The sequence below is a fragment of the Lactuca saligna genome, chromosome 6 (assembly GCF_052625555.1).
Source record: "Lactuca saligna cultivar CGN05327 chromosome 6, ASM5262555v1, whole genome shotgun sequence".
Classification (NCBI taxonomy): Eukaryota; Viridiplantae; Streptophyta; class Magnoliopsida; order Asterales; family Asteraceae; genus Lactuca; species Lactuca saligna.
The window spans coordinates 40,658,530-40,683,712 of NC_136422.1; the positions used below are offsets into that span (position 1 = coordinate 40,658,530).

At 35.4% G+C, this 25,183-nt stretch overlaps 3 protein-coding genes and 1 pseudogene across 3 annotated transcripts; 1 reads left to right on the plus strand and 3 right to left on the minus strand.

Annotated features, from left to right (window-relative positions):
• Positions 1-433: 433 nt before the first annotated feature.
• LOC145002475 (L-type lectin-domain containing receptor kinase VIII.1 pseudogene) lies at positions 434-1,399 on the minus strand (annotated as a pseudogene).
• Positions 1,400-4,960: 3,561 nt separating this feature from the next.
• LOC145002042 (G-type lectin S-receptor-like serine/threonine-protein kinase SD2-5) lies at positions 4,961-7,303 on the minus strand. The gene has a single exon (XM_078961353.1). It carries the CDS (start codon positions 7,025-7,027, stop codon positions 4,961-4,963), a length of 2,067 nt encoding a protein of 688 aa, XP_078817479.1. The 5' UTR covers positions 7,028-7,303.
• Positions 7,304-9,834: 2,531 nt separating this feature from the next.
• On the plus strand, positions 9,835-10,416 carry LOC145002476 (uncharacterized). The gene has a single exon (XM_078961739.1). It carries the CDS (start codon positions 9,835-9,837, stop codon positions 10,414-10,416), a length of 582 nt encoding a protein of 193 aa, XP_078817865.1.
• Positions 10,417-17,923: 7,507 nt separating this feature from the next.
• On the minus strand, positions 17,924-20,225 carry LOC145001279 (uncharacterized). Its single transcript, XM_078960648.1, has 5 exons — positions 20,039-20,225; positions 19,528-19,920; positions 18,904-19,204; positions 18,247-18,324; positions 17,924-18,073 (listed from the first exon to the last, which is right to left on the minus strand). The coding sequence occupies exons 2-5, from the start codon at positions 19,779-19,781 to the stop codon at positions 18,023-18,025; spliced, it is 684 nt and encodes a 227-aa protein (XP_078816774.1). The 5' UTR covers positions 19,782-19,920; positions 20,039-20,225; the 3' UTR covers positions 17,924-18,022.
• Between the last annotated feature and the right edge of the window lie 4,958 nt (positions 20,226-25,183).

Sequence of the window (25,183 nt, forward strand, 5' to 3'; positions counted from 1 at the left end):
AACACAATTAACAATTGAAATATATGATTTATTTTGCATATATATATATATATATATATATATATATATATATATATATATATATATATATATATATATATATATATATATATATATATATAGAGAGAGAGAGAGAGAGAGAGAGAGAGAGACAAAACTTCAAAAATGGTCCCTATGGTTTTCAAAAATATCAAGTTTAGTCCCTAAGTTCAAAAAACCTCACAGATGGTCCCTGTGGTTTCAAAACTTTTAACATTTGGTCCTTCCGACTAACTCCGTTAGCTTTTGGCCATTAAGTCAGGGGCATTTTTGGCATTTCACTACACAGGGACCATTTATGAGGTTTTGCAATTACTTTTTTTAAATAAATAAATAAATAGTATTTAATATGCAAGGGTCCCACCCCATCTCTCTCTCTCTCTCTCTCTCTCTCTCAGAGAGACCATTTAAACATCACCACCTCACCTCCTTTTCTCTTCCTCCAGAAACAAGGACAACCAAGGACTGCCACCCTCAACCACCCACTGGTGACCCCCACCGGCAGCGGTGAGTTAACGGGGTTAGCAGTGGGGTTCATGAAGGTGGTGGTTGGTGGTGGATTTAGACTGGGTTTTGTAATTGTACCTTGATCATCGAAAGAAGAGGTGAAACTCCACCATTCAATCGAGTGGACTTCTGTGCTTCCCTGAGTTAACCCGAAAAATCCGACAAACATAAACTCATTTACATATCGATTGAGATTGGTGGTGATTGATAAGAGAGGTGATTTGGGTTTTGTGTTGGAATACGAAATAGAGATGTTGAGTTGTTGAGTTGAACTTGAATAATCTATCCACGAATTGACTTGAGTGCCACTTCGTAAATTGACTTCAATGGAGTCCAAATCGGCAACTTGGGAAGAAACCATGGAGTCAAGATCCAAACCCACATGATTCCCATTAACATCTTTGAACTCGACGTCCATTAGAGTATCAAACTCAACAGCAACAGCGCCGGTAGGAATACCCAAATACGCATCAACGTCGTCAACATCTTCATCGTTCGACGATACGACAAAAGCCAAACCACCTCTAATCGAACCCGGATTCAAATTAACAATCGAGAATGAAAAATACGTTGAGAAACTCGTCGAATTAGGGCTCCTAGGTCGCCGGAATCTAACGGGCTTGTTGTACAAAACCTTGTCGACACCAAAGTTAAGGACGGGGAGATCTCGGGTGAGTCTGACACTGTTGTTGAACAAGTGAGCGTCACCGAGGAACTTCAACCTTGTGAGAGTAAGTGTTTGGAAGTCAAATGTGGTGGTTCCGGTGTCTGCATTGTCGGAAAAACAGAAGAAAAGCAGAGAGTAAAACAGAATGAAAAGGGTGTTTGTGCTGGAAATTGAAGAAGAAGACATTGTTTGTGAGCTAGATCTGAGGAACTTCCATGGAGAATTCTTGAGACTACAGATGAACTCGATCAATCAATCACGAGATTACATCACAGTTGTGGAGAGAGAGAGAGAGAGAAGATGGTGTGTGTGTGTGTGAGAGAGAAGGGGTGGGACCCTTTAATATTAAATAATTATATATATATATATATATATATATATATATATATAAAATAAGATAAAACTTCATAAATGGTCCATGTGGAAGTGAAATGACTGAATTGCCTTTCAATTAACTGCCATAAGCTAACGGAGTTAGCCGGAATGACCAAATGTTAAAAGTTTTGAAACCACGGGGACCATTTGTGAGGTTTTTTAAACTTAGGGACTAAACTTGATATTTTCGAAAACCACAGGGACCATTTTTGAAGTTTTGTCATATATATATATATATATATATATATATATATATATATATATATATATATATATATATATATATATATATATAGAGAGAGAGAGAGAGAAAGAGAGAGAGAGAGAGAGAGAGAGAGAGAGAGAGAGAAATTTCATAATTAAAACTAAACTAAAACATTATAAAATAAAAATTTAAGAGGATTCTTGAACACTTAGAAGATTGTATTCAAGATGGTGTGATTTTCTCTTTACATTTAATGAATATTTATACTACATGACATCCTATTCACACATCACCAAAATAGTAATTCAATAGGTAAAGGAAATTATTCAAATGGGTGAAAATTGTTCATTTAAATGCATTGTCTAACTCAATAATTTAATGTAATTTATAACACTCCCCCTTGGATGACAATTTTTCTAATCTGAGTTCAACCTTGAAGTATTGTCTCATTAAAAACCTTGCTAAAGAAAATTCAGTGGGAAAATTAAGATTTATTAGTGATTTCAATGTCATTATACTGATTGATCTACTTACGAGAGTGATGTCTAAGCTGGATTTAGTGAGATGTTTAAAGTGAGATTTTCAAACAGTATATTCTGTATACCAAACAGACCCACCTCTTATATGATCATACTCGGTTGTTCATTATTTGATAGATCTTGATGTAGACATTGAGATTATTGAGGAATCTAGACTATCATTAGTCATAAGGAATACCAGACTAAGACTTAGTAATAATCTACCTAGGTCATGTCAAGGGTAAGAGTCAAGGTGTTAGGCGAAGCTCTGCCCAAACCATCAGTCATCCACTCCATTTTATCAGGTGAGTGCATAGTTACTTTCAGCTTACACATAGATATAAAGTATCTATTAAATGATATATGTGCTTGCTATCTGTGTATTTGATATTTGTGTTATAACATGATTTTACTTATTTAAATTAATTTATCATATTCATATTGGGTAGTAAAGGGTTTTTGGGAAAATAAAATAATTATGAGAGGTCACACATTGTATTACCAGGACCAATCATCTATAAAAGTATAAGTGACAACCACTGACTATTCTAGGTAGTCAGGTGGAACACTAGTAAGTTAATTTTTGAAAATAAGAATTTAACGTGCGTTTTAGCATTTACACAACAGACGATTAATGTAATTTACTCAATAATTTATTAATATATAATTAAAAAAGTTAAACAATTAGTAATCTAATAAAATAATATTTATTAATATATAATAATCCAATAAAAATAAATTAAAAAAAAAAGAATTAATATTAAATAATTCAATAAAGTTAAATAAAAAAGTTAGAGAAATGGTCCCTATGATTTGGTAAAAAGACACAATTGCAAAAGAAATGATTTGTAGGATAAAATTTTCATTTTAAAAAAATTAACAACCAAACTGTTAAATTTAACGATATGAAACAAAACCATACAAGGTATCCAAAATTGAAGCACTGATACACTATCATAGGTTTTTGGATTAAAACCACATATTTTTAACAACCATGATTTGACCATTTTTGCAATTATATATATATATATATATATATATATATATATATATATATATATATATATATATATATATATATATATATATATCTTTTGAAATATTTATATTGCTTTGAAGATATAAAACAAAAACATGTATTTTTTTTCTTTTAACTTTTCATAATGAAAATCAAATTAACCAAACTTTTCAAGACCACTATTGTAAATAATACGGCCGCCTCCCTCTTCTGATCCACGTATATTTTTCGGGATGCAGATCAGCACTTAGCAAACCGACAGTGTTGATAATTTTGAAACTTTGCACTGTATCCTTGGCTTTTGGATTCTTTTGTAATTGAACCTGCAACTCTTCCCACCAGAGTATCCGTATCGTTCGACCTGATATAGGAAACCCGAAACCCTCGTATCATCTGGTCAGCTAACCTGGACTATAGTAGGCCCATGTGCACTGCTGAATCTCGAGGCAACCGGATAATCGGTTATCAGAACGCTCCGCTTCCATAAAACCCAACAATGTAAGTTCACTTCCATATCTGCCCCCAAATTTCTCGTCCAACGACAAGTGGAGAACAATTCGAGTGGCAACTTGAAACAATTCTTGGTGCGTGGATTGGAAACTTGGTCAATTGCCAATGAGATAATAAAAATTAAGTTACAACAATTTTGTCCCACAATTGGAATTGTAGGTGTAAGATGTCCATAGTTAATTTGTAAGCAAAAGAGGAATGTTGAGATGAAGGAATATTATTTAGATCAGGTTCATGAAATGCCCTCTAGGCTTTTGTATGAAAAATTAAAAACTGTCATGGAGAACTTTAGTAAAGAGCTTTGGGAGGGGAGGAGTAAGATAAGTTTTGTAAGGGACTCTAGAGGTTGACTCGATGATTGCGTTGCACACATTAAAGAAACCATTCCTAGCTAAAGTTGAATCTGTTGGAAACATTCACTATTTGTGTTTTGTTCTTGGAAATCACGAATTGTCAAGAGGAACGAATTGTTATATCTGTGGATCTATCATGGAGATCCAGAACACTAACTTGAAAAGGGAATATAGAAAGAAAATTATTCTTAGTATATATAGCCAAAGGTTACAGGGTCTTCAGGGGAATGATACAAATTACCATTGATATACATCTATAAAAAATATGATATTCTAAATATTCTAAATTTCTAATATAATAAAAATAAATATTTTCATGTTTTTTTTTCTTCAATTTAGTGGAAATAAAGAGGTTTACGAGCTTTAAAAGCAAGTGGTTTTTTGGACATTATCAACCAGTACAGCTCAAATTTTAGGTGAATGCAAATTATTATTAAAACTATTAAATGATAAGTATTGAACTAGAGCTCCAACAACAATGAAATATACGAGCCCAAACACAAACATGTTATTATTAATCGAGGTTGAGCCAAATACCAGTTAAATGACTCAAACCCAAGCTGGAACATAGTTACTAAAAATTAAATCTCACCCACAATTAACATGTTTGATGAATAACCCTAGACACAACATAAAGAGATGGATATCCATTCTATTTGATAGGGAAGAAAATGCAATCATGAGTATCACTTTAATTGTTGTTGAAGAAAGAAAAGACACACACATATATAGAAATTAGGAATGATAACATAAGAACCTCAGGACATCTCACCTCGGGCCGGATAGAATGGAAGGTAACACTGGTTTTGAGCTTTTCTCATGTTTGTCTGTTATTTTCTGCAGTTTTGGATACAAGAAGTTGTAGTCCAAGTTGGATTCAATATTTGTTACTCCCTCTAATACCTTAACCACCGATGACATTGAAGGCCTTTTCGTAAAATCTGTCTGTAGACACCATGAAGCCATTTTCATCATCTCCATGACCTCTGTAGCATATACCTGCATGTCTTGGCTGTACCTGTCAACTATACTTAACAAAGTCCCTTGTTCCCAACAACTTTGAAAGACACGTAGTAAGTGCCAACTTTCTTCCGGCTGAGATCTATCAAAATTCTTCCTTCCACATAAGATCTCCAAAAGAAGGATCCCAAAGCTATATACATCCACCTTTTCAGTGATAATTGAACCCAGCCATTCTGGAGCCAGATAGCCAGGGGTTCCTCTCATTGTAGTTATCATTTGGCTTTGATCTCTATCGATGAGTTTGGACAACCCAAAGTCAGATACTTTGGCATTGAAATCGACATCGAGGAGTATGTTTTGAGGTTTAATATCGAGGTGAATGATTTTTTGCCTACAATCTTGATGGAGATATGCTAAACCTTTAGCAATATCAAGAATGATCTTCCTTCTACAATCCCACGTGAGTACATGCTTTCGGTCTCCATAGTAGATCCATTGGTCTAATGATCCGTTATTCATGAATTCGTATACGAGAAACCGCTGTGAACTCCAAGCACAAAATCCTCTAAGGCGAACTAGATTCACATGGTGAATGCTGCCAATGGACTCAACTTCAGCCAGGAATGATTTCTTCACCTGCACAAGACCATGAAGACATTTTACTGCAATCCTCGAGCCATCTTTGATAGTCCCTTCAAACACCGATCCAAATCCTCCTTCGCCAAGCTTTGTACTGAAATTCTCTGTTGCTATTTTTAGTTCTTCATAGGAAAACCGAGTAGGCATTCCTGGTAGTTGATCTAAATACTCTTCATCTATTTCAGTTTTCTTTTTATTTTTTTGGAGTGTGAACATAGTAAAACCTGCAAACACAACAAGCACTAAACTTGCAATTGTGGCGCCTAGAATTGTTGCAACATGATTTCTTCTCTTTGAGGTCTGGACTTTTATAAAAGCTGAAGAATTGAGATTTACATCAACTTCTGTCAGTGTAAAAAGCTCAGAAGGTAAATAACAAGTCCCACTTGAAGAATTCGAACCGTAGTTGAATATAGCAGCTTTCCATGAGCAGGTGTTGAGACACGCTTCTTTGCAAATCTCCTTATCGACATCCTCCATGTCGGCAGCGCTATACGTGAAGTACGTAACGTACATGAGCTCAATGAAATATTGATGTTGGGTGGCATTACATGTGAGAGGAGTAACATGAGAGCAACCCATGTTGGGTTGGCTCTCATTCACTGCTTTAAAAGAGTCTGTCCCGGGACAACTACATGATTGATTATGATTAGCCGAGCAAATAGCCTTTCTCCCACAAACCAAAGGATAAAAACAGTCTCCAAGAGGACCAGTTAGTAGATCGACCACAACCACCCCTACTCCTCCTGATGGTTTCCAGCCAAATGCTTTCAAATGCCCATCTGGCATGAGTTTCACATACTGAAGTGGGAAGCCTGGAGCGAATGCTTGAGGCATGGGAATCACATTGTCAGGATAAGTTTGCCCAGCAGCAGAAGAAATGAAGAAAAACAAACCCCCATGGAGCTCAACATGACTGAATCCTTTATTTGGATTTTTTCCATTTACCAAGTAACAGTAATAGACTTGAGGTGGGTTTGGGTTTGATTCAACATAAGCAAACAGACCTTTATTGGTGACTTGTAGAGAGTATAAGTCTTTTTGAGACGTCCAGTCAGATGATGAAACACTAGGTATGAGCTTCTGTCCTTGAAGTAGTTTTTGCCCATCTACCAAACAGTCTGTTGGGTTATCAAAAGATTGCCAAACCATCGAGTCTAGGTAATTATGTATTAACAGATTTCCGTTATCACTTAGCGTCATTGTATATTGTCGACTGCCTTCAGTACTCATAATGTTTGCAGTCCAAACAATGCTTCCGTCGATGTCCTCTAACACCAATCCTCCAGCTTCAGTGAAACTCAGTATTGCACCCAGACTAACCGGATTGTCTCGGTTGGCTGACCAAATGACCGCCGGATTGGCTGCGGTGGGACCTGCTGCAGGGTTAACCCCCCCAGTTTTTGATGGTTTGATAATTATGGCAAAGAGGTAGGATGTGCATGTTCCATTACAGAAGAAGCCACAAGCGAATCTGTCTTCTTCAAGGAGAATGGCTCTGATTCTTGAGCCATCTTCAAAATAGGTTGACTGGATAAATGATTCATCGTTTGTCCAACTTTTGACACTATATATAGCAACTGTATTGGAGTATCGGGAATCAATGGATGAGTAATCTGCTCTTACCCCGGTACCAAAAAGTTGGTAAGATGATGAGAAGATGAGAAACAAGGCGAACAAAAAGCTCAACAGCCATGGTGCCCTCATCACTATTAATCAACACACAAGACGGAGAACCTATTAAAATGAACAAATGATATAAATATCTAATCTAGCATTAATCAGATGAATGCATGTTTCAAGAACTCAAGTCAATGCTATAGTTGACTCATTTGAGGACTATTCCACCCTTACTAAATCTTCTCGTATCATCCGTATTTCCAGAATGCCAGCTATACATTTTCTTCAGGTCGCCAAATATGAATTACAAAAAGTATATAAAGTCAAATCTCAAAATATTTCTTATCAAGGAATAGTCCACAATTAATCATGGGCCGCTCATTCAGTCGCATTGAATATTGGAAAGCCGAAAAATACTTCTTAACCAATTCCGAACGTACGTGGAATATGGTATGAAACCTTTATTAAAGGCCATAAGAGCTAGCAATTATGTCTAAGTTAAAATTCTGACCCATAATTTTGGTATTATTTTAAAGGAAGATGTGCACAACAATTTTTCCCATGCACAACAATTAATGCTTTAAAATATTGTATTGTACAACTTTATAATGCATAATTGATTGGGCAAAATCCGACTAATATAAAAAGTCAACTTCTAATATGGGAAGTTATTTTATTGTTGCGATGTAGATGACCAAGATGTGAGATGCACATGTGCATTTAATCCTTTCTCAAAAGAATTTTGTAAACACTACACGAATATGGGTTACACCTAATTTGGATGTAACCATTAAGCCATTAGGAAAATTCAATCCGGTGAAGAGATTCATAGATTGTTGAGAGATTTGCAGCTATTCAAGGATCAGGCCAATTAAAGACAAAATGAGAGTTTTCTACAACCACACCATAGTAATTCAGGCAGACACCTCCACGTAGGGGTGTAAGTGAGCCGAGCTACTCGTGAGCTACTCGGGATCGACTCGTTAAAAGCTCGACTCAAGATCGAATTAAACGAGCCCGAGCCGAGCTCAAGCCTAAATATGAGGCTCGTTTATTAAATGAGCTCGAGCCGAGCTTCAATTAATGGGCTCGTGAGCCTAAACGAGCTTAAACGAGCCTATATATATATACACACACACGCACACATACATACATACACACACACACACACATATATATATATATACACACACACACACACATAGAGGCTCGTTTAGGTTCGATTAGGCTCGCGAACCCACTAAATTATTCATGAGCCGAGCTCGAGCTTCATTTTAAGGCTCGAATCGAGCTCGAGCTTGAGCTCGAGCTTCCTCAAATTAAACGAGCCGAGCTCGAGCTTTGTCAGGCTCGGGCTCGGCTCGGCTCGTTTACACCCCTACCTCCACGCATAAAATAACATGCATCTCTGATTATCTTTATGTCAACATCCAACCTCCGGTTATTATATCGCAACTACACTCTTTCTGTACTGTTTTAAATTGACTCAGTATGTTAGCAATCGCTTACAACTTCTGTGTTAAATTACCTACGAGATCAACTCATAAAGCATTATTATTATATACAACAAAATCATCCTTGTCTTGAGACAACACCAATACTAGAGCCTCACATAAGGCTTGTTTAAGATACTAAACTATTACGTGTTGTACCTTCAATCATTCAAATTTTCCAGTCTTCCTCGTTAACTCAGTCAATGTCACTACATCGGAACTATTCTCAATAAATCATCGAAAATGACCAATTTATTTGAGAAGTCTTGGAAGGGTTTTTTGATGTATCTTACCACATTACTGCTTCAAACCCTGCAATATTCGCTTTAACACTCTCCCCTGTTAGCAATGTGTCCAAGGAATTGGATTTATCTAAATCAAAATTTCGGTTTTAGAGAATTTTGCACTCGATCTCTCCTTTCGGATGAATCTACAAACAGTTACAACGGATTTAATATTCATCTCAATGCATGTATTTAGCCAATCCACAAACAACGGAACATTCATGGTCCATACGACTTAATTAACATTCATGGTCCATACGACTTAATTAACATTCATAACTCCCATACGACTTAATTAACATTCATAACTCCCATACAGATGGTCGCCATTTCTTTCATCTACCTTTCGTTCTTTTCTTTTATCTTACCTTTCTTTCTTCTAATGGAACTTATTTTATACCGTTTAGATTATCTAGGAATCTGTGTAGTATTTATCTTTTATATGGATGATAATTATCTTTTCCTTGAAGTGAGTTAGGTTTGTTATCTTTGTTTGGGTCACGTATAAAAGGTCATTCCCCTGTAACTTTTATGAGATAGATAAAACAATTGATAAGCTCCTTGATTCATCTCTTCCACTGTCAATTTTATTATGGTATCAGAGCGTACGATCTAGAAGAAACCCTAAAATCCGTCATAGATCATGGCGGGAGACAAACCGACAGGTTCAGGAAAAGAAACCAGTGGGGAGACGATTGATGTCAACTCGTCATACTATATTCACCCGTCTGATTATCCCAAACAGATGCAAGTGAATGATGTCTTGAACGATCACAATTACAACGAATGGAAACAAGAGATGACCAATTTCTTGTTGGCGAAAAACAAGATGGGACTAATCGACGGAACCATCGAGAAACCAGGAGCCGAATCACCGATGTCTCTTGCATGGGTGAGGGCTGACGCTATGATAAAAGGGTGGCTGACGACTACAATGGAGCGAGAAATAAGGACTAGTGTGAGGTATGCGAAGACCTCGTCGGAAATATGGAGAGATTTGGAGGAACGTTTCGAGGATGGAGCCCCACGAGCATACGAGCTTAAGCAGACCCTAAACGCCATAAGACAAGGAGGTACGACTGTTTTTAATTACTATACCAAGTTGAGATCGATTTGGGATGAGTTGCAACTCGTTCTCCCGACTCCTCGTTGTGCCTGTGAAGGATGTAAATGCAATATTGGAAAAATTGTTGAACAACCTGAAAGAAAAGGAAAGGACATATGACTTTCTTATGGGTCTGGATGACGATTTTTCGGTGATTCGTACCCAGATCTTAGCGATGAAACCCACACCCCCGTTAAGCACTGTTTACCACCTTCTCGCTGAAGATGAGCAGCAACGAGCAATAACAACAGGGTCAAAGAGGCCGAATGCCGAAGCGACTGCATTTCAAGTTAATCACTCAAACCGCAAGGTTGCTCAACAAAATCAAGGGAGGCAGCAATATCAGTCATCACAGTCATCACGACAGCCTTCTGACAAAGGAACTTCAAAATATCAAAAATCAGAAAATGATAAAAAGCAGTATTGTACCTTCTGTTCGAAAGAAGGACATAACAGAGATGGGTGTTTTAAGATAATCGGCTATCCCGACTGGTGGCCCGGAAAGAAAGACAAACCACGAACCAAGGCAGCATGTGTTGAGCTTGGGCCTAGCCCCATCGTCAGGTTTGACTGACGAGCAATATCACTTGTTCGTGAACCATTTTAAGGAGGAAAACGTTGTGGACAGTAAAAACACTCAACCAATGGCACATATGGCAGGTAAAATTGATTCTAATTGCGAATGGGTTGTGGATTCAGGTGCTACTGAACACATCACCCATCGAATCGCTTTTTTAGAAAATGTCACTAAAAACCCGAAAGAGACACCTGTTGTCATTCCTAATGGTGAAAAGGTGTCTGTTGAGGGAGAAGGTATTCATTTTTTGCCGGGTGGTATTAAAATAAATCGTGTTTTACACGTTCCAGATTTCAATTATAACCTTTTGTCGGTTGGGAGACTTACAAATAGCCTAAATTGTGCCGTTACTTTTTTTCCACGATTTTTTGTGATACAGGATCTGTCAACGAAGCACTTGATTGGTGCGGGTAACTTTTCAGAAGGGTTGTACCGGATGGGGGAGGCAAAGAAGCATCAAGCTCTTATGGTCAACTTTGAAGTTTGGCACAAGCGACTTGGACATCCCTCAAATAAGAAGATTTCTACTTTAGATTTTATTAAAGATGTCTCAAATAAGACTACGAATTGTGATGCCTGTTACAAAGCAAAACACACAAGACTACCTTTTCCACTTAGTACAATAAAGACGATTTCTTGTTTCGAATTAATTCATTGTGATTTGTGGGGAAAATATAGAACTCCTTCATTGAATAAAGCTTTTTACTTTTTAACCATAGTGGATGATTTTAGTCGTGCAGTGTGGACTTTTCTTCTTAAACACAAAGATGAAGCTAGTACATGTCTAATAGACTTTTGCAGAATGATCAAAACCCAGTTTAATAAACAAATAAAACGCATACGTTGCGACAACGGGGGAGAATTTGTATCTAATGCCATGCGAGAATTTTATGCAAAGGAAGGGATGGTTCTTGAAACGTCGTGCCCTTACACTCCACAACAAAATGGAGTTGTGGAGCGTAAACATCGTCATCTTCTCGAGACGGCGCGAGCTCTCAGGTTTGAGGCAAATTTACCAAAGCATTTTGGGGAGAGTGTATTTTAACTGCTACTTTTGTCATCAATAGAATGCCATCAAAGGTCTTGAATGGGTTGACACCTTATGAGATTCTTTATGGTCAAAAGCCTAGCTATGATAATATGCGAGTATTTGGATGTTTAGCATATTATCGTAGCACAGAAACTGGAGGAGATAAGTTCGAGCCTCGTGGGAGACCGGGAATATTTGTGGGGTATTTACAGGGTGTTAAGGACTATAAGATTTATGATTTGGAAAGCCATAAAATCATCATATCTAGAGACGTTCGTTTTTTGGAGGATACATTTCCCATGAGCAATTTAGATTATGATGTGGAGTCTGAAGAATGTACTTTTGAAGCAGGCTGCAGGACGCATGAACCCAGCCCGACATACAACAGCGGTCCCATTGTGGAGGAGCCAGCGGATCAACAGGTGGGCATTCTGCCTTCGCTGGAGTCAATGCACGAGCCCGATACAGCGCCCTCAGCCCATAATACTCCATCAGTCCAAGATACCTCTCAAGCCCATGATAACGAAAATGACACAGAGTTAAATATTGAAAGTTCTGCCTGCCCAGATAGAACGGCTCGCCTCGACAGAATCAAAAATACACCAGCTCGGTTCAAGGATTACAACGTGACACTGCCCCCATCCGTTAACCACTCACAAAGTACTCCCACTCAAGTCGCTTCCACAGTACATCCTCTCACTAACTATGTTTCATATGAAAAATTTTCTAACTCTCATAAAGCTTTTCTAGTGGCCATTGTGGCACACAATGAGCCCAAAACTTTCAAACAGGCTTCTCGTGATCCAGAATGGAGAATGGCCATGCACAAAGAAATAAAAGCTCTTGAGTTGAATGATACGTGGGCGGTAACATATTTACCAAAAGGTAAACGCGCCATAGATTCCAAATGGGTGTACAAAATCAAGTACAAGCCTAACGGAGAAGTTGAAAGGTACAAAGCAAGGCTCGTGGCTAAGGGCTATACACAAATGGAAGGAGTAGATTTTCACGACACTTTTGCACCTGTGGCTAAATTGGTTACAGTCCGTGTCCTTTTAACAATTGCCATCAAGAATGATTGGATAATTAATCAGCTAGATGTGAATAATGCCTTTCTACACGGAGACCTTGAGGAAGAGGTTTATATGAAAATGCCTCAAGGGTTCGGACAGAAAAATGACAACCGAGTTTGCAGACTCAAAAAGTCCATATATGGACTCAAACAAGCCTCTAGAAATTGGTTCTACAAGTTTACCGCTGCTTTACAAATTCTTGGTTTCGCTCCATCTCATGCGGATCCTTCGTTGTTCATCTTCAAAAGTGGAACTATTTTTGTTGCAGCTTTGATCTATGTTGATGATGTCATTGTTGTGGGCAATGATAGTAGAAAAATTGAAGAAACGAAACAATATCTTGATGAACAGTTTAGTATTAAGGATCTTGGAGATCTTAAATACTTTCTTGGCATCGAAGTGGCTCGAACAAAAGAAGGTCTTGTCCTAAGTCAACGCAAGTATTCTATCGATATTCTTGAGGATGCAGGTTTACTTGGTTGTCGTCCTAGCCGGTTCCCTATGGAACAACATTTAAAATTAGATAAAGGTGATGAAGAAGAACGTGTGGATGTAGGCAGGTATAGGCGTTTGGTTGGACGATTACTTTATTTACAAGCTACTCGCCCAAACCTTTCTTATTCAGTGAGCATACTCAGTCAATTTGTTTCTGACCCACGACAAAGTCATTGGGATGCTGCCATGCGTGTGCTACGTTATCTGAAGTTTACGTTGGGGCAGGGAATTCTTCTATCTAAAGAAGAGGGAAATGATATCATGGCTTATAGTGATTCGGACTGGCTGGGATATCCGTTCTCGAGCAGGTCAAGAACGGGTTATTTATTGTTACTGGGTGGCGCTCCTGTTTCTTGGAAGTCGAAGAAACAGTCTGTGGTATCTCGTTCGTCTGCAGAGGCTGAATACCGAGCTATGGCCACCACCGTTAGTGAAGTGTTGTGGATGCGATGGTTGTTGTCTGAGCTTGGATTTCCTGTTCTTTCACCTACCAAGCTTTTTTGTGACAATCAGTCAGCTCGCCACATTGCTCATAATCCAGTTTTCCATGAGCGTACCAAACATGTGGAAATGGATTGCTACTTTGTTCAAGAAAGAGTCGAGTCTAAAGAGATTGAACCAGTTGCCATTCATACAACAAATCAGTTAGCAGACCTTCTTACTAAACCACTTGGATCTGAAAGACTTCAAGCCTTGGATGTCAAGTTGGGCATTCGTAATCTACATGCTCCAACTTGAGGGGGAGTAATGGAACTTATTTTATACCGTTTAGATTATCTAGGAATCTGTGTAGTATTTATCTTTTATATGGATGATAATTATCTTTTCCTTGAAGTGAGTTAGGTTTGTTATCTTTGTTTGGGTCACGTATAAAAGGTCATTCCCCTGTAACTTTTATGAGATAGATAAAACAATTAATAAGCTCCTTGATTCATCTCTTCCACTCAATTTTATTATCTTCACTAATCTGATCGTATCCGGTTTACTTCTCCCCTTTCTCATGCTTTCCATAAACCTCTTGTCGAGCACTGCTTCTCACAAACGAATTTCAGCCTCCGCGAACCCTAAATCGGCATCTCAGTCAACAGAGTCGATCCCTGTTGCTCTATCGGATAAGGGATAGATGTGCTGAGGTTATCGGCTCAATTGTTGAAATTGCAGACGAAGAAAGATCGATTGCCGCGTTCTCCGTCGCTGTGACCACCACCACCACCAGCGGTCATTCGAGATTTTGGACCAGCACAATCGACGAAGTTTTCGAGAGTTGTTAATCTGTAAAGTCAAAGAAGCCGGCCTGTTATTTGATTTTATCTGATTCTGTAGCCAAAATCGTTGAACAGACGAATTTGCTTCAATTATAGGTATTTCTATTCAATTATGAGTTTCGATTTTACCCTATTTATCCATATAACACATTTCCGAGTGGTTAACCCCTATTTGGTGTGATGCTGCTACTTTGATTATCCATCGAACTATCGGGAGTCTACAATGAAAGTGGCTTGTTTAAGTATATAAAACTTAGGTTAGGAATCTAAAAGCATGTGCAATGCAGCTTATTTGGTTTTAGATTTATTATTCTTAAAGCTATTTATCGCCATATATCTTATAAGTACAAAATGGACTCAAAAGTATTTTGGGATTTTGACTTTGAAATTGGATAATTGCTATTATCCAATTATATTCAAAGGTGTAACTGTGGGTTTACATACCAGTCTTATTCTCTTCTTCTGAAGCAGAACATTACTATTTTGAAATGTACTCAGGATTGAAGCTTACTTAGTGAAGACTTAGCTTGGATATTTGGAAGGCTACATATTGAATAATGGTTTCTTTTGACTTATGTTTTAATATAATTGTACACTCTAATATAAGTAAAATTTCAAACTTGACATACTTTTATTTAAGTTCTCCAATCGTAACATTAGTTTGATACGATTGCATAGTTTATACAAAAATTAAACATGAAAAATATTAATCTAATTTCTGGATTAGGAATATTTAACGAAAATCAAATTGAATTCTCGAGAGTTTAATTTCATCGCTACAAAAATTAAACATAAAAAATATTAATTTAATTTCTGGATCAGGAATATTTAACGAAAATCAAATTGAATTCTCCTGAGTTTAATTCCATCACTACAAAAATTAAACATGAAAAAAACAATTAGTTTAATTTTTGGATCATGAATATTTAACGAAAATCAAATTGAATTCTCCTGAGTTTAACTCCACCGCTACAAAAATTTTAAAAATTGTTAATTTAATTTCTAAATCAGGAATATTTAACAAAAATTCTCCTAGCTTAACCAAATCAAATTATCCAAAATCCAAATAACTTAAAACCTCAATTGTTGTTTTTTTTCCTACAAATCCTTTTACCAAATTAAATAATGACATTTATTGTATTTAATATTACATATGTCATTATTTAATTTGATAGAATGATTTGAAGAAACAAAAAGTAAAAAAAAAAATTAATTTCTCTTTTATTAAACATCCTTAACCAAGATCAATGATGTATTCTAACTATTTAGTTTAACTTTTTATTTGTTAATAAAATTTACTTACATACTATTAGATATTTGATTCCGTTTTCCCTTAAAGTTATGTCATACAAAATGTTATATCTTAAAGATCAAAATATGTAAACACAGTTATATTAATCAAAATAACTTTTTGATTATTGTGAGAATATAACTCAAAAACTCACGGTGTTTACAATGTTTTCCAATGGTCATAGCTCGACCTAAAAGAATGTATATATAATCCTAACTACCGACTTGTAATTAGATTACAATTAGAAAACTAGAAACCGACTTGTTTATGATTTCCTAAAAACTAGGTTGGTCTCCAAGTCCTACTCGACTTAGGATTCCAACAATCACCCCCGAATCTGTAAGTCCTTCTAGAGAATTCTTCAACCCCGTTTCGTTTTTTAAAAAACGGATTCGTCGTTGTCGTCACGTTCCGAAAAATCACCTTCTTGTAATTTTTGGAGTCGTTCCGGACATTCAGAAGCAAAGTGACCAGGTTTGTCACACCAAAAACAAATCACCTTAGATCAGTCTTTTTCCCTATTTTTCCGATTCTTATCACAACAAAAAATTACAATTTTTGCGATTGTTGGAATTGGACTGAGATAAATCAGAATTAGAATTGGGCTCCCCACCTTGGGCCTGTTTTGTTTTAAACCCACCATTCAACCCGGTTCCCTGGTTAAACCCACTTGACCCATCATTCCCTTTCCAGTTCCCTTTTCTTTTTCCGTCTCGCTGATGCCCCGATGATCCACCATAGCCAGACGACGCTGATTTCGTGAGCATCACTCTCGCCTGACCTCCTCCGTCTTCCTCTTTTTCTTTTATTCTTTCTTCGTACGCCTTGAGTCGTCCCACTACATCTTCAAAGCCAACAGATTTCAAGTCCAACACCTATTCAAGGGAGGCAACGATCTGGATGAACTTAGATCGGGGCAGAGTTTTGAGGAACTTCTTTACCAACTTCGATTCATCAATGGTTTCTTCAAGGACTGCTAATTTGGACGCGATTCCAGATAGCTTTCTAGCATAGCTATCAATTGTTTCAGACTCCTGCATCTTCAATCGATCAAATTTTGCATTAAGGGTTTGCAATCGAGCCTCTCTCACACGATCAGCACCTACATATCTCACCTTAATTGCTTCCCGGAGTCCCTTGGCAGATTCCACATCTCCGATTTGCATGATTAGATCCTTCGGGATTGCCTGATATAAAAATCCAATTGCAAGGTAATCTTTCTTTTCATTCTCATCTGTTCCAGGATCTATTACAATCCATGCCTTATGGATTCTAAGAACTACATTCATCCTTAGTGACCAGACCTTATAATTTGTTGGGTTCAACATAGGACACACTACAATGGTTGACCCAATCTCCTTCACTCTCACCGGAGGAGGCTATGCACCATCTTCACCATCCGACATGTTGACCTAGCTTGTCAACAGGTAACAAAATCGATCTCACAGCCTTCCATTCCTTGGCTCTGATACCAATTAAAGATCAAAATATGTAAACACAGATATATTAATCAAAATAACTCTTTGATTAGAATATCACTCAAAACTCAGATGTTTACAATGTTTTCCAATAATCATAGTTCCACCTAAAACAATGTATATATAATCCTAGTTACCGACTTATAATTAGATTACAATTAGGAAACTAGAAACCCACTTATTTATGATTTCCTAAAAATTAGATTGGTTTTACAATTCTAATCTAATTGACCAATTTTTTTTTAAAAAAATTTAACCTTCAAAACACTTTTCACTTTACTTATCAATTAAAATGAATATTTTTTAGATGACAAATTAATTAATAAAACATCTATCAAGTCAAACGTTGAATACTTGAATCATGTAAAAAACAACATGAGTAGCACATCTTGTCGTGGAGATTTGAGACATTATAAAAGAAAAAAAAAACATCATAAATTTCATTTGAGATTTAAAATTAAAACAAAAGATATACAAAAATTCATCCAAAACAACCACATAATCAATATACAACATATCATTCTGAATCACTATCCATACTTCCCATAGCCTTCAATCCCGTTGGTTTCTGCATTCAATCCACACACCACTATTAAAGACAAAAATAAATCAAAAAGAATTTGAGATTCGTTTTCATTTTTAATCATTATTGTATTATCTTTATAACATTAGTTTTATAAAACAATCGAATACAAAAATATGTAAATTCATTGAAGAAGAGAAGAATATTCGTAGACATACCTTCTTCGTACTCTTCTTTTCTCTGACCTCGTATCTCTCTTGGCACATATCGGTCAACCATGCCCCTGGACTCACCAACTGCTCCATCCAACCATTACAATAATAGCAGGGGCAAATTAGTAAAAAATAAGATCGATATTGTCAAAAAAAAGTCAACAAAATATTGGTGTAAATAAAATAAAGCCATTTATTTAAAAAAGAAAAAGAATCTTTTCCCACAAATGGCCGAAACTTTACTCAATCATGCAGTAGCAAGTTGTACCACTTGCAACAAAAGTAAAGATTTTTATAAATCACAGGACAAATTAATAAAAAAAAAAAAAATTGTTAAAATAATATATACTTTTTAAAAATAAGCCCATTTACAAGGTTTCGTGAGGACAAATTAGTAAAACTAATTTTAGCAAGGGCAATTTGGTAAAAGCGTAACAGGCAAATAATTATATTTTTAGAGATATGGAGATGAAAAGAAAATAATCGAGGGGAAAATCTTTTTCAAGAAAAAAAAAATAAACAAAAAATGCAATAATCACTTGTACATGTTGCATTACAAGTTGTACGTTGTTTATTTATTAAAAAAAAACACAGAGAGAAAGTGAGATTAGTATGTGTTCTGTGTATGAAGAAGAAAGATGGATCTGTCGAAATGTTACTTACAAGTAAAGTTCGTTGGATGATTTTGGCCCTTTTCTTAGGTCTATGAGGAAGCTTACAACCTTTCATCGCCATGAAATCTTCTTCTTTCTCCTTGCTTGTTAACGCTATATACAGTTTTGGCCATACATGTTTGCTTTTACAACAACCTTCATCTACTCCTCCGCCGCCGTCTAGGGAGGAGACCTTCGGTTTCTCAACCATCCCCGCCACCGCACACCCTCTCGTCGTATACTTATCCTCTTTATCCGACGAAGATTTCCGGTTGCTTTCCGATTTTAGAGTCTTCGATGCCTCAGCCGTCCTGTATCCCAACAAATCACAAAGTTAGTAATCGATTTAACAAACACATAAATGAAATTTTAAATATCTCTAGTTTCAACACCAACAAAATTTCCAGAAAAGTAAATTCTGGGAGAATCGTTCTTGTTTTAAACGTGATGATGTAAGAAATAAGAAATCCACATTTGATCTCAGTGATTTTTCTGAAAATTTCTGATGTTGTAGATTTTAGAGGATGCAGACATCAAATCCATAAGGAATATTCTGCAAATTTTGAGAAACTTTATCGTGCCTGCTGAAGATTTTCAGATGTGTTGTAGGAGATAAATCGGCAAGATGTTTTACCTTGTGAGACGGGTGGATGGTGGTTGGAGAGATGGTTCTCTATTCTCATTATCGGAACTAAAAGTAACAAAATGAGAGTTGATTTTCCGGCGAATCCTACGGCGGCCGGAAACGGCAAACGATGTGTCGGTCGTATCATCTGGTTCTCTCACTCTCACACATCTAAGTCTCTTCTTATTACCCCATCTTAAAAACAAATCTGTTGTAGTTTCTGCTTGTTGTTTACATCCTCCTCTTTTATCTATTTTCTCCATCAATCAAAAGAACTTTTTTCTAAAATCCAAAATTCTCAGGAATACGAGCTCTAGATTACAGATTCATATAGAAAATACAAAGATCTGCTCGATTGTTCTTCAAAAATGTAGATAAATTGTGCTCCGTGCGAACCTAAATCTGCAAATCGTCAGAAATAACAGTCAAAACGGGTTAAATCGAAGAACATGTCACTTATCAAAGATCTGATTGTTAGAAACTCATTTGATTTGGGGTTGAGATAAGAAAAAAAACTTACAGAAACGCCTACGATACCCAAAGCAACAATTCAACAACTTTATCTCATACAGAAAAGGAATAACACGTAGTTTTTGATGAATTTTCGAAGATGAGGAATTATATGAATTTTTGTGGGATAATCAAAATCGCCTCCTTCGGGTACTTGATTTCTGAAGAAGAAATGGGTTTCATCTTCTTCTTCCTTGGCTTCCTTTGCAATTTATATATCTTGCACTCTGCCGTGATATAAGTTCTGATGTGTGGTGACCCTTGGATTTGAATCAACGGTTGACGATGATCAACACATCTTCGGCTTAAAAACTGAAGGCTTCATAAGATATTTCCTCTTTTTCTATCTGGGCTTTCCTCACTTCACTTTTCACTATTACATAATACCTAATGCAAAGCCCACAAACAATACTCCAAGCCCATAGAGAAGATGTGTCGGGCCTACACAGACCCTTGAGATGGGCCTAAATCGGGTTATAGATTATGGGTCATGAGCTAACGTTCACACTTCACACAACAACAAATGAGACGAGAGGGGTAATATTATTGTCTTCTGTGTAAGTGTGTCCCTTAGTTTAATGTTTGTTAACTTACGTTAATCAATTAATGTTTTTTTAATTTATGCTAACTAATTTAATTAAATGTTATATTTGTAGTTTTGCTTTGAAATTTATCACTTATGTCTGTAAATGGATTGATATTTGATTATGAAATGAAATATTTTCTCATTGCATGTATTTATTCCTTAAGGTCAGCAATTTGAAGCAATGACCCTCTAAAAATTGAAGTTCAAGTTCAAATCTATTTGTGAACTCGATTTATAGCTAGTCTTTGATATAATTTAGAATTCATATGAAACAAATTAGTTATTGTGATTAAATAAAAGTACTAAATGTAATGCAAAATCGACCAACCGCTCATGTCATCTTACCATGGTATTTTTTATGTTTGTTGTTAGATGTTTTCTGCAGCTATTAGCATCTTTATTTCATATTTTGCATTTCAATTACATGCATTTCATTATTTTTGGGACTTATGTGCAAATTCAGTGGAACTGTATTTTTGGTGTTTTGTAATGGCATTTGAGGCTTTTAGCATGATTCATGGCCTACCAAAAAGCTCTCATTTACTTCGAGAAAAAAATAGATCTAGAATGAAAGCTAGAAATTGTGAAAAATACAATTGTAATCAGAAGGTTACACATGTCATGTAAAAATGCATTGGTATTTTATATTGTCGTGTAAATTGAGATTTGACCCAAAAATGTAGTGTACTTTGGATTTTAAACGAGTAATATGTTTTGTGTTGTAATTTCAAACAATTCGTCTGAATGGTCCTCAACAATATAATAATGGGTAGTTTTTCAATTCGGCAAAAGTTGCTTGGATGTTATTTGTTGGGTACATTTTATGCGTTGTCTCCCATGTTTTATATACCTTTTATCATCATTTTATATACATAATCATGCATTGTAAACATCTTGGAATTCTACACATAATGTTATGTTTTAGTTTACTTTGGGTTTTATGGATTGATCTTTAGGATTTCACGATGCAAGGAGTTGAGATCAGAAGCTTGGACTTCAGGATACTAGACAAAGAGAAGTGAATAAAAAGTTTGGATGACTAAGGGAAGAAAAAAACTTAAGTAAAAACAAGTGTTGTTTATTTATTTTGAATCAAAATGTTTGCGGTCTGCGGACTATTTCTGTAGACCTCTGCAGTAAAAGATGTGAACCAAATGTCTACAGTATGAAAAAAGAAGATTGTTTTTTAAACATCTGTAAACTACTAATATAAACTAAAATCTAAATAAATTGATTTTTTTTAAACTTCAAAGTGGGTTTTTAATAATTTTAGGATTTTGTTATAAATAATTAATAAATGTAGATCAACTTTATGTATTATTATATAAAAAATAAACATAAAATAGTACGAATTAACGTATATATTTGATAAAATCAACAAATTTGGTCGTAAAGTTATACCTAAACATTGTAATTAGGAATCAAAGAATTTGATATATAAATGGATGTAAATAAACTTCGACTTTTCCAACTAAATCAATTAAAAGCGTACATTAAATATTTTCCCCAAGAAATTGATGATATTGTATTAAATAATGTTTTATAACATTTGACACAAAAATATAAGAATATACTACGATTTTTTTTCATATTTATATAAACAACTTCAACGACCGTTATTATAATAAATCTTTATTTATAAATTTGTCAAAAATATCATGTTTGTGTCGTCGAACGTTTTTTTTAAGTATTGTAACTTTTTTTTCATATTTTTTATCATTAATAAAGTTGAAATAAATATAAATTAAAAAAAAAACTAAAAAAATAAAGATATATGTATTTTTTAGGCTAGAAAATGTTTGAAGATGTTACAAGACTCTAGTCCACATTTGCGCCAAGAAGAGAGCACGCAGACATTTTTAGATCTGCAGTCTTCAAAAAAACAAACAGTGTCCAAAGGCTAATGTCTACGTGTGGTCTGTGCGGTTCAAAAAGAAGATGTCAAGAAGATCTGCAAACAAAAAACAAACAACAACTTAAAAATATTTTTGAACAAAAATATGGACACATTACTTAAATACTAAAGAAAATGTTGTTGAAAAACCTTAAGGGTCATGTTTTCTATGGGATGAGTGAATTTGGAGCCTAACTCAATAAATAATAAGAAAACATATTCAATTGTTTATTGATTCAAAAATAATTGTAATAGTTATAAGTAGAAACTTACTTAAAACACACATATCACTAACAAAATCCGAGAACATTGGGTTGAGTCAAGTTCAAAATGAATAATCGAAAATCATCAAGTGTGTTTCATGTGTGGTTTTCGTTATTATTTACATGATTTTTGCGTGTTTGGTTTAACTTTGGTTCAAAGTAATTTTTTATTTTTATTTAGATGAATATCATATCACTGATGGGTTTTCTTATATAGAGTTTTGAATTTTGATCAACTAATATTATATTTTTTCTATATTTTGTGATGTTGTAGAAGTCGTTATTCGATACTCATTCAATCGATTGGGGAGCATAGAGTATTCGCCTTATACGGGGAGTACCCAAATATGGTATTTTATAATGAAATTAATTTTGAGGAAATTATATATATATATATATATATATATATATATATATATATATATATATATATATATATATATATATATATATATATCATAAGTTTATCAAAATTCATAACAAAATATGTAAAATATCAATAAAAAAGAACATATGTTCTAATGTTAAACTAGTTCAAAAAAAATAAACATTAAAATCATAAAATTTTTGAATATGACAATGAGAGAGGAAATCATTTACAATACATTTATGTGGAACCTTACTTTAGTTTTAGGGTTTATATCTTAGATAAAGTATAAATATACATATCAATGTTAAAATTCCTGAGACTTCTCTTACACCAAAGGCAGTGGAGCTCCTCAACAGATTCCAACGGGTCATGCACTCTAATGTTATATCTCCTAGATCCACTGATGTTGTGTTTAAAAGGATTAGTTTTGCCATCCAGAAAGGGCTTGCGGCGCAACTTGTTTCCCGTTTTCCTTCCATTGATATGAATTGAACTATATTATGCTTACCATCATATATATTAATAGAAAATGTTGATTGTGTCCCACCATCCACCACTTGGTGGGATGCCGAAGGTAACTTGTATCTTTTTCTTCGAATTGCATGAAATTAATATGAAAATGTCTTGTAGTTATATGAAAATAAGATAATTTGTAAAGACAAACTTATACTAAATAAGAGAAACCACATATTAAGAAACCAATTATGTTGTTTAAGATTATGACATCATAAATCCCCCGGAAGGATTTGAACTTTTCTTTTCTAAAGTTAAGATCTCTTGCGTGCAAATATCTTTTAGATTTTCATTGATTTCTGTCATACTACTTGTATTTCATTAGAGTATTCTTTGTCATGTCGATTCCAATAGTCTCTAGTCTCTTGGTGGTTAATAATATTGGCTTATTAATCTTATCAGCGTTCAATATAAGATAATCGCAAAATTATTAACTATTCGATTTATGTAGGAAGTTGGCGCAATAGTTAGTTTGGAACAGCCGATGTTTGTTAAAGTGCACCAGATTCCTGATGACCCTTTAATGGTAAATGAGATTTTAGATTGATATAATAAGAAAAAGAAGAAGATTATGGTGTTCAAATTTGAATTTAATAAAGCTTATGATTCTCTAAGTTTGTATTTTATGAAAAAAAAATATGCAATTCATGTGCTTTGACTCAAATGGATCTCTTGGACTTGAACTTGTCTTCATTTAGCAAGATATTAAATTCTTGTGAATGTTAGTGTATCTAAGGATTTTTCAATTAAAAGGGAATGATGCATGCTGACCTATTGTCACATTTCCTTTTTATCATATACATGGAAGGATTGCATGTAACTATTGAAGACGTGGTGTAACATCCCAAAATTTAAAGCCAAAAATTTTTGTTTTAAAGTAAGTAACGTATAAAATCATTTACCAAAACATAGTCGATAACATATCAAACCATAAAACCATAATGGTAACGTCTCAAAATCCTATCATTAAGTAGTAATAAAATCAGAGTACAATCCCTTGAATCACAAAATGCGGAAATTTGATGTGCGTGTGATGTGCAGCTACCGCGCCGACTCCTTCCTCTTTGCTGAAGAGGTACCTGAAACAAAACTAAAAACTGTAAGCACGAAGCTTAGTTAGTTCCCCCATCATACCACATATCATACATAACACATACTACCAGGCATATCTGGGTGCTCGACCTACCCTGCTAAGCATACCAGAGTGCTCAACCTACCCCTGCTAGGCATACCGGGGTGCCTAACCTCCCTCTGTCAGACACACTGGGGTGCCTGACCTACCCCTCCGGTTTATCTCAACCAGTTACGAGGACTATTTTACCACTACCACTACCACATAAAACATAGCATAACATACTGTCAGGCATATCGGGGTGCCTAACCTACCCCTCGACTATAATATCCAGATATAGAGACTATTCCCCCTACTTTACTATCACATAGCATCATATAACCATAACAGATAGTGACATGTCAGATGAATATCACAAAGACAAACATCTCAACTATAACCCCTACTAGTGGGTCGG

Coding starts and splice junctions, on each gene's coding strand:
- LOC145001279 (XM_078960648.1), bottom strand. CDS start 19,781: ATGGAGAAAATAGATAAAAGAGGAGGATGTAAACAACAAGCAGAAACT. Junction 18,325..18,903: donor TCATCCAACGAACTTTACTT/GTAAGTAACATT, acceptor TGGATGGAGCAG/TTGGTGAGTCCAGGGGCATG. Junction 18,074..18,246: donor AAAAGAAGAGTACGAAGAAG/GTATGTCTACGA, acceptor GATTGAATGCAG/AAACCAACGGGATTGAAGGC.
- LOC145002042 (XM_078961353.1), bottom strand. CDS start 7,027: ATGAGTACTGAAGGCAGTCGACAATATACAATGACGCTAAGTGATAAC.
- LOC145002476 (XM_078961739.1), top strand. CDS start 9,835: ATGGCGGGAGACAAACCGACAGGTTCAGGAAAAGAAACCAGTGGGGAG.